The sequence below is a fragment of the Metopolophium dirhodum genome, chromosome 1 (genome assembly GCF_019925205.1).
Source record: "Metopolophium dirhodum isolate CAU chromosome 1, ASM1992520v1, whole genome shotgun sequence".
Classification (NCBI taxonomy): domain Eukaryota; kingdom Metazoa; phylum Arthropoda; class Insecta; order Hemiptera; family Aphididae; genus Metopolophium; species Metopolophium dirhodum.
This window is the reverse complement of record NC_083560.1, coordinates 48621167-48631927: the sequence shown is the minus strand read 5'-3', so window position 1 is coordinate 48631927 and position 10761 is coordinate 48621167. Positions and strand designations below refer to the sequence as shown.

The 10761-nt window shown below is 40.1% G+C and overlaps 1 protein-coding gene across 1 annotated transcript; it reads right to left on the bottom strand.

The window, feature by feature from the left end:
• Positions 1-6887: 6887 nt before the first annotated feature.
• On the bottom strand, positions 6888-10488 carry LOC132933579 (transcription factor Sox-2-like). The gene has a single exon (XM_060999847.1). It carries the CDS (start codon positions 9949-9951, stop codon positions 8512-8514), a length of 1440 nt encoding a protein of 479 aa, XP_060855830.1. The 5' UTR covers positions 9952-10488; the 3' UTR covers positions 6888-8511.
• Between the last annotated feature and the right edge of the window lie 273 nt (positions 10489-10761).

The window sequence follows — 10761 nt, the reverse complement described above, 5'->3', positions numbered from 1 at the left end:
TACGTATAGGTAGAGGTTATACACAAAACGCGACGATATTATTATATTAAAGATGGGTATAGGTATTGAGAGGTCGAGATTTATATTATGCACATAATATTGTAACGTAGGAAGGAAGGCACCGATGATGATCCAGGAATTATACTTAGTATATAATAGGTACCCGTAATATAACGTATAAGTATAAAAGTCGAGGAAACCGACAAAGTGCTGTATAGAGTCTGCAGGGTTTCTTGTTCCCGGAAAAGCGGCTGCGTCTGTTCGTGTATATATATTTTATAGCAGGCTGTATATTATATCGTACCATCGTGATGTGAGTAATTATTATTGTAATAGTCATTAATACTACGCTGTACATATACCGAGAATATATTGTAATAATATATATGTGCCTATAAGTCATCGCCATTGTGCGTGGTCCGTCTCTGCGGTTTGCGCGAAAACCGTTATACATTATACCGGCGACAAACGGATGGATCGTCTCACTCGTCGTCGTCGTCGTCGTTCCGGCATACTCTGCGGGTCTCGGATAATAAAACGGTTTTAAAAAAAAAACCGTTCGTATTTTTGCGCCGACACAGCAGTTTTTCGGTCGACTCTTTACTGTCATTTTCCTAGGTGTGTCAGGGTCGAGCGATATAACGCGTTTTTCGCAACAGCGCGTACATACAATGCGTATACCTATACCTACCTACCTATACGAGCACGCGGTGAAAATCCAATCTGTAAAATAATATAATATAGATACGGTGCGCATAATAATATTGCGAGTAACACAAGTTGTGTGCTATTACTTATAACGATGTACATAATAGGTATAATATATATTTCGATGCCGATATAACATATTATAATATTGCTCGATGACTGCTGCAGTGACCGCGTGATTCGGTTTTTCTGGTGAACGGAAACGGGAGACGACGATCTACTATATAGTATACCTAGCTTGCCTATTACCACTGTCTATATAATATAAAGTACATATTATTATTATTATATATTAAACGTGGACACGGCGCCTACACGCTGTACATAAGGCTGTACAGAGTAATTTACCGAGCGAAAAGGAATTTTAAGCCGGACACGAGCAGTGTGACCCTATTTTATGCACTGCAGAGACACATATATACCTATTACAATGTGTATTGACACGATTTTATTGGTGTCTATATATAGGAATATAATTTAGAGAGAGGTACCTGCGTGGTGCGTTTAGACGCCTATAGAAATTCGGACGAAGACGTTCACAATATATATTATATTATATATGGGTAAGTGTATTTTATTTTGTCAGCGCTCAGTCGTTTTGGATTTCAAAGCGAAACCCGTTTTTGCAAGAACAAAATACACGCATTTATATAGAATGAAATCATATTGTTATCCATCACCGGCTTCTCGATCCGTTTCGCAGAACACCCGTCACATCAAGACGACGGGTAGGAATCAAATTCGCATCGTCGTGTGCACGCAGGGAATACAAATACGGAGAGCTGCTGCAGCGTACCCTCGTCCGCAGTCGTTCTTGCAGTAATCGCGAGAAATTCAAAAACGCGTGCAAGTTCTTAAAATATTTAGGTAAACCGCATTGGTATGATAGAAGAAGTCCGCCAAACCGATGAGGCGGGAAAACCATTCGAAAAAGACAATAACCGTCTGCAGCCGTTTCGACGCGAGTCCGTTTCGTGTATAGGTACACAGCATAAACGACATATTATATGGACGAAATAAGTAGGTGATAATATTATAAGGTGCTATGATATTATATTATCGTCGGAAACGAAAAACGGCACACCGAATTCGAAAATATATAATAATATCGTACGAAATAAAATATGAACGGTGAAAGATATATATTAGTGAAGAAATCTTATACGAGCGCTTCTCATGGCCGAAACAAAATTATGTAACTGGGAAAATATTTTTGAAAATCGCCGCGACCGTTCGCGTCGAAATCGAAAACATAATAATATCGTCGACGATCGATTTCTTTGTTGCGCGTGATTATTATTGTCGTGTATCGTATTATATTATATAGTTGTACGCAGTCCATCTACGTTGACGTAGCCATCCAAACAGCATCTCCACACCGAATTCTGACGTGCGAGTTCCAACACAACACTATATAGTGGCAGTAGTTATATTACTGATATTTTATCGCGCAGACTGCAATCATCACGCAGAGGACGAAAATATGAAAATTGAATGAGATCGGGAAAAAACTGTCATGGTCGCGCGTTACGTAAATAAATAATAAATATTATTCATAGGAACAAAACATTATAATATATTATCTATATAGAGGTTATATGCGGTATCATTTCGTCGGTATTCGATTATTTTTTCACTGGCGGTTTTGAAATCCAAACGATCGTTACTGCGCACGGTGAAACGACGAACGTGTTCTATATATAATACACGGACGCATATTTTACACAATCCGCGAGCGATTGTGAAATGGCAGTTTTAAACGTTATATAGGTACTGCAGCAGGCACAGTGATCGGTAGTGTTTTTTTTTATTTACGTCGACGTGTATAACATAATATTTTGATTACGGCAAAAATCGATCAGTTGAGCCGTCGCATGTTTGGAGGGGGAGACACGAAAACCGTTAAAGCCGCGAAAAAAGTAAAAAAAAAAACGAATTCACATAGCGATCAGAACCGGATTCGGCACTATATAATATTAAGTTTCTCTGCAGTTGGCTCCTGATCGGCACTCGCGCGACGATAATATATTATAATTTTAATCGGGCGCGTGCAGAGTATAAGCTGCGACCACGATATTATGGGATATTAATTTTTTTCGATAAACTAAAATATTTTAACTTGATGGCTAAATAGTAATAATATTATAATATGAACTATATGAGCGATCGATGACGCGTACCTTGCAATTAAATGCCGTACCCATTGTGTGCATGCGGGTATAGGCGCCTAAATCAGTAAATCCATATTCGATCTGAGTAATAAGACCGACATTTGGGCGATGAAAAATATTATTTAATTAGATATATAGGTAAGCGCGTAAGATGCGATGAATCTATTCATACATAGGTATTATTGCTATTTACTATTTAGGTATTATGCATCACGTAATTTACGTGTACTTCGGCGTTTTTCCTTTTCAAAACCGATTATACATACGACATATAGAGCATATTTTATTTTTCGTTTTGCGCAACACGATATAATTAAACCTATATGCTCTGCAGCAGCATCTTCGATTGTATTATAATGTTTCCACTGGCAAACTCGAAGACTCCTTAACCTATATACCTATACGAAATATTTATATCATCAATAATCATATACGTTAGATACAACAATAACATATAATACCATATACATTTATATGATTCACCTTAAAATATATACCATTATAAGCACTGCAATAATAATAATAATAATAGTAGTAATAATAATATATTAATAATAATAATGATAATTTATAATAGAAAGAATATAATATCATTTTCATTATCGGACCAAAAAACCATACAATTTTTTAGTCAATTTCACTACGATTTTTACGGTCATTAATTTTGAGAAATATTAAAATATTTCATTTGTGCGCAATTTATAAAGTCATTAAATTTGCCCACTATTTTGTCACCTGTGTATTGCGGGCCGAAGTACTAATAAATAACATAGAGGCATATCATGTATAACAAACCTAACACAAACCACAAAAAAAAAAATTAAAACTCGCACTTCAATAATACATTATCAATATATATTACTAATAAATAATACAGACCAAACGCTATATCAGACTTGGTACAGAAATTTAAGTCTAAAGACAACAAAACAAGTACAACGTTGCTTATTTTTGTTATTATTACAATTTTATGTACATTTTTCAAATTGTTGTATAGTAATTTATTTACAAGATGTAAAAATAATAATAATAATTGTAATAATAATTATAATAATAATAATATAATAATAATGATGATAATAATAATAATATTTATAATAATAATAATAATAATAATAAAAAGATAATAATATTTAATAAAAAAAGTTGATGAAAAAAACCGATTCTGGCTTACAATTAATATAATATGATCTTTTTTTTTTTTTGTTTGAGCTGTAAACCTTAAAAACACTACAGAAAAATAATACAATAATAATAATATTATCATACCACTGCATCCGTGTCGGATTCAATGTTATCGAATTCGCATGCACAGCAGGAAAACAATAGGTTCTCCGGCCAGCACGGTCGTCAGCCTATGCGTAGTGTTAAATTTTAATATTTATAGGTGTTTTCATCAACAACGAAAAATTATAATGATAATAGTAATAATAATAATAATCATAAAATAAAAATAATCATAAAAATACCGTAAATTGTGTTCGGGTCACTGTATTTATAAAATTAACTTAAAATAATATGTTTTAGATGAAATAATAACCACTAATCGCTTGTTGCATATTTTTTAAAAATTAATTTTATCGTTTCGGAGAAATTATCAAAGTTGTTAATCTTTATATATATAATGTTTTATATATTGTTCCTTAAAAATATATACCCTATTTTATATTCATTTTTATCTCCAGAATCACTTAATCACGATACAACAATATTTACATATATATATTTTTTTTTTACAAATTATTATTATTTTATTCGTTTTTGTATTTGTTTATAATATATATATTGTATAAATATATAATATATATATTATAATTACGCATTTATATATATATATATATATATATATATTTAAAAATATTAATTAAAATGGGGAAACAATGGCACAAAAACAACTCGGTTCGTCGTAAATGGCAAGAAACATATTATGTAATTGGGGTTCATCGGTGTGTATAGAAGGCAAAATGTAAATATACACATTAAAATGTTTTTTAAAAAAAAATCACACACACACACATATAGTTGTTGTTTCATTTAGTTGAGATTGTTGGTCAGGAAATCAAAAAGATAGGAAACTTCACGACTCACAGCCAAAGAGTATAAGAACGAACGACATTCTAGTAAAAAAAAAAATAATAATAATAATACATCACACTAAATCATTGTGAACAGAGTAAAAATACAACTATGGACAAAAATGTCAATAAACGTCGGCACGGTGGACGCGTACGCGATTATAATAAAAACTCAATAAAAAACAAAAAAACACAAAGAAACACGACTGGATCACGTTACAATAATATTATGATGGTGTTCCATCGACCGCACGTCATAATTTTGCGTTAGGTATTACTACAGTGTACCTACCTAGTACCTATAGTATTATTAAGTTATATTGTGTGTTTGTTTTGAATTTCTTTTTTCTTTTTTCGCTCCCCGCGCCCAATTACGCCATCAGCCCGCGAGTGAATGATCACTGCAACGATCATAATATTATCGTACGATTGACTGAACCGTGGACTTTAAGTATATCGTTCTACCTATTATGATATATAATATGGACAACGATATACTTAACGTCTACAGGTTCAGGGCGGGAGCACAAAAAAAAAAAAAGAATAAAAACCAACGGGTTAGACGGAATCGTATTATATAAATCGGAAAAACAGAAAAAAAAAAATAATAATAATGGTCTTGCACCGGATCATGGCGGGTGGTGGTTATGTAGGACCTCCGAGGGAGGTGGTTGCGGCGAGTACTTTCAAAATCGGTTTTCGTGTATCTATACCTATACCTATCAACAATAATATTGGAATTTTAAAAATACCATAATATAACGCTCGGTAATAGCGATTCCCGTACGGCGACAACCGCTTGTAAAATCGCTGTTACCGAACTTATATAATTAATACGCCTGCAGTATATTATGTAGGTATTTGCGCCTATAAAATACAACGCTAGATTAGACGCGAACATTATTGTCGATAAGCGCAGAGATAACCGAAAACTTGAGACGTAAAACTATAGTTTATTAATAACAATAATGGTAAAAATAGAAACGATGGAAAAAAATTTGAAACGAGACAATATAATATCATTTTCTTTCGCAGGCTGTGTGTACCGACGGAGTGTCGGCAGCTAACGTAAAATAATATTATATCATAGTGATTATTATTGCTCTATTAAAACCATTAATGTTATTATTATTCGGGCGACAGGCACGTCATAGTAAAAATATTATGTTAACGCGTGTAAAAGGCGAGAATGGAAAAAAGTTACGACCGTCGTCGTTGTAGATGAAATCGGAATATGTACAGGTGGCTTCGGGCGATGGGAATTTTAATGGACGATAATAAATTGTAAATAGTATTATATTATATTATTATAATAGGGGCGTCTCGCCGTCTCGGGACCAGCCGATCCGGTCGGGTATTTCTGCAGTATAATTTTATCGGAACGAAAATGATAAACGCGACGAGAGCACACGCGTTTCTGTCGTCTTGCGACGGAGAAAAATCGGAAGGCGACGTGTGCAGTGAGAGGCTTTTTGTGTCTTAAAAGAAAAAATGCCGTCGGACGGCGGCGAAATAATGCTCGAACAGGTGATATACGACGACGACTTCGATGCCCATCACTTACACGGGTTAACAATCGCGTTCGCCGGCCGTGTTTGACAACAAATCGCCGCGGTTTAAGGCGGTTTGTTTTGTGTGTGCGTGTAAGAGACACACCTTCCACGCCCCGCGTCTAACGATCTCGTTTGAAAATCGGGGAAAAAAAAAATAAAGTAATAAAACACATCACTAATTGAATACAACATATTACACGTAATAATAATAATAATAGTAGTAATATAATGTATATATAGGTATACGTTTACACGTTATTCGTTCTGCGCCTCTCTCTCTCTCTCCCCGGGCGTCGGCGGCGGCGTCGGCCAGAGGAGAGGACGACGGGTAACCAGTTTTTTTTTTCATTTTTATTATTATTATTATCGTGTTTTATTCGTTTTTTTTTTTGTTTTTTTTTTTTTTATTATTATTCCGTTTGTTTTACCGGATTACGCGCCGTAAGTCTGTGTGCGTGTTGTCTGACCGCCGATGTTATCGCATACAATATAATATTATAATATAACGATATATACCTGTAACGATATTATACAGTGTTATGCATGTAGTACACGCTGCAATTATAGCGAGCGGCGAGTCCTTATAATTTATATATTATATTAAAATATCTAAGGATATTTTGACGGGGCCTGCGCCGCCAAAGAAGGTATTGTGTTTTCGTAAATTTATTGTTGTTGTGTACATGTATTGTACACACACACACGGGAGGGTATGTATACGAAATTTTAATTGACGTGCGATCATAATATTATATAGTATTATATGAAATACTATACTACGGCGATGTCGTCGTGAGGAGGAATTCGGCGGGTAGGACGGATTTCGATACATAATGGAGGGGCGGCGAGCATTTTCTCGTTTTTGAAAGTTACAAATTACAAATTTTTGTAAGACATGTATGTGTGTGTGTGCGTTTTAATTTTATGATTTTATTTTAAGTTTATGGCACAATCTCGGGCGGCTCCGCGCCGCAGACTCGGCCGAAACACTATGTAGGTATTGATTAGGTACCTATAAATAATATTGTTCACTTGCGCGCATTTTTCACATAATATTATAATAATATTAATATATTACACCTAATGTAAATATATTGTTAAAGGTGTACGCGGTGGGGCCGGCGGTGTAGTTTTATTTAAATTGTTTTCTTTTCGTCAAGAAAAAAAAAATACACTTTTATGTACAAAGCAAATGTATAGATACATAAAAGAGTCGTTTCGTGTGCGTTCGAATCAAAATTGTACCCGCGGCGGGTGATGGGGAGGAATCACGCGTACTATTAAATATCGCAATACACGCATAATATATAATAATATTAAGCACGTTGTTTTTCGACACGTCGTCGCACATAATAACAATAACGGAAAAATATTATCAATTATTACACAGGAGGCAAGACGAAAATGTCATCGGTTTTTAATTATTTTTTTTTTTTTCGTTAAGCGGAGTTATTTTTTCATTTTTTTTTTTTTACAAATTTCGAGGACATTGGTTTTTTATTATGATAAATATTATTATTATGGTTCACGCGGCCGACACGCGTTTACGTTTTTCAAAAACAATTCATTGAAAAATAATCAAAATTATAAATTAAAAAAAAAGCTAGGAAAAAAATAATCGTCATTATACTGACACATCTACTACTCGCGACTTGGGCAAGTATAACACTTAAAAAGTTATGTTAATCGTTATTATGACAATGTTATTCATAAAAAAAAAAATCTTTAACGGCGGGAAAAAGATCGCGGAACAAGACCAATGTTTGCCCGCCGTTTGCGCCGGTTAAATGTATATAATAAGTTTTTAATAATTTTTTTTTGAATTTTTTATTGTTTTTGTTTTTTTTTTTATATGGCTTACATGAGCGCGCGGCGCTGTCCTTCGTGGGCTGTCCGTGCAGTCGGCGCTCGTGGACGTTGAGGAGAATGATGTCGACGGCGATGCGGAGGAAGCTGCGGCGGCGGCATGTAAACGGTTGGCTGGCTGGCTGGCCGACGCGTCGTTTACATGTGATGGCCCAAGTGGCCCATCTGGAGATCGGGCGACATGGAGTGCGGGTGTGCCTGCTGCACGAGGTTCTGTTGCTGGCTGTGCGACAGATACGGGTGGCTGTGGCCGCCGGGCTGCTGGTGTCCCTGGGCGGCAGCCGACAGCCTGGACTCGAGCGGCATGTACATGCGTAGCAGATCGTTGCCACCCAGCTGCTGCTGTTGCTGTTGCTGCTGCTGTTGCTGTTGCTGCTGGTGCAACTGCTGTTGCTGGCACAGCCTTGGACTGGGCGAGTGGCCACCCGACTGGACGGGTGGCGAGATCCTCTCGGACTTGATGCTGTCCGGGCTGTGCGACGTGGACGGCGGCCCCTGCTGGTACTGGTTCATGTCCGAGTACAGGTTGTAGCTGCCGTTCAAGTAGTGCATGGACGCGGCCGCGGCCGCGTTGTTGTTCATCTGCGGCATGTCGTACCGGTAACTAGCGGCGGCCTGAGACGCGGCGGCCATGTGAGATGCATACGGCGACGGCTGTTGCGCGTACGGATTCGGGTCGTGGTGCATGCCGAATCCGCCGTTGGGCATGTAACCGTTCATCTGGTGGTACAGATCCCGGCTGTTGTTAAGCTGCTGCTGCGTTACGCCCGATACCTGAGCAACGGCGTTCCGGCCGCCCACGGAGTTGTCGCACGGCTGTCCGCCAGCACCTCCCAGGGACAGTGGGCCTCCACCTCCCGGTAGCGGGTACTTTTCCTTCTTCATCAAAGTCTTTGTCTTGCGCCTTGGCCGGTACTTGTAGTCCGGGTGTTCCTTCATGTGCACGGCGCGCAATCGCTTGGCCTCGTCGATGAACGGCCGTTTCTCCGTCTCGGTCAGCATCTTCCACTCGCTACCCAGCCGCTTGCTGATCTCCGAGTTGTGCATCTTCGGGTTCTCCTGGGCCATCTTGCGGCGCTGTCCACGCGACCACACCATGAACGCGTTCATGGGCCGCTTGACGCGGTCCACGTTCTGGTTTTTGTTGGCCGACGACGAGTTGTTGTTGTTCGGGGACGGCAGCTGCAGCTGACCGCCGACGACGTGTCCGCCTACCTGGTGATGGTGGTGCGCGGCCTGCATGTGTTGATGGTGCTGCTGTTGTTGCTGTTGCTGTTGCTGTTGCTGCTGCTGCTGCTGCTGCTGCTGCTGTTGTTGTTGCTGCTGCTGTTGCTGTTGGTGCAGCGCAGACTGTTGCTGTTGTTGTTGCTGCTGTTGCTGTTGCGACGGCGGAGGCGACGACAGCGGCTGCTGTCCACCACCCTGCGGTCCGCCGAGCACGACGCCCGCGGACCCGATACCGGCCAACATGCCCATCTGGTTGAGGTTACCGTACGTGTGGCCCATGTGTGCCGAAGCGTGGTGCACTCCGCCCGCCAACAGGCCGGAACAGTTTTTGATTTCGGCGTCCATTAGCATTTTATTTATCGTTGCAGCGGTCGTGTGCGGTCGGCGACGCGACTGCGGGTACGGATTATTGTCAATTATCGTCGGGTATTTACCGTGCGTGGTGGAGAACGCGGGCGACGGGCGCGCGCGACTGTGTCCGCCCGCGGTGGTGCGGCGACGGCGGTGCGATGTCGTCGGCAGCTGATGCGGCGCGACCTGGTCAGATCAGCGGTGTCATCCACGCGAAAAGCACACGAAAAATTGAACGAAAATCCTCTAGGACCGTAATAACGAAAAAAATAACGAAAAAATAAAATGAAATATTTTTAATATTGATGCGTTCGGGTAAACGAAATAAACACTACGACGAATGCGGCGACGACGAACACGCGATCAACGCACGGACAAACGGTGTCATGTGTGTGGCGCGGCGAGAACACACGGCTGCGGCGGCGGCGTAAGGAGACACACGCGCGCGCGAGAATTTTTAACAAACAGAGACCGTGGTGGCGCGCGTGTACGTGCGGAACGAGCGTTGAACGTGTACGACTGCCGTTGTGCGACTACGCGAACGGCTGAACGAGACTAGAGCGGCGCGCGATACGTTAGCGGCGGCGGCTACGGCTCGGCGGCGTTCCGGGGGGGGGGGGGGGGGGTTCCGCGCGCTCACTCTCCCCGCCGAGCCGCGCGCAGGTACGTATCGATTGTCGCACCGCCTCCCCGGCCAATCGGGTGCTGCGACGTCACGGCCGCTGGGCGGCCACCACCGGGTGAACCATATTTTTACGCGACCGCCGCGCACGCCTAACCTTCTTTCCGCACGACGTATAGCCCCCTCCC

Coding starts and splice junctions, on each gene's coding strand:
- LOC132933579 (XM_060999847.1), bottom strand. CDS start 9,951: ATGCTAATGGACGCCGAAATCAAAAACTGTTCCGGCCTGTTGGCGGGC.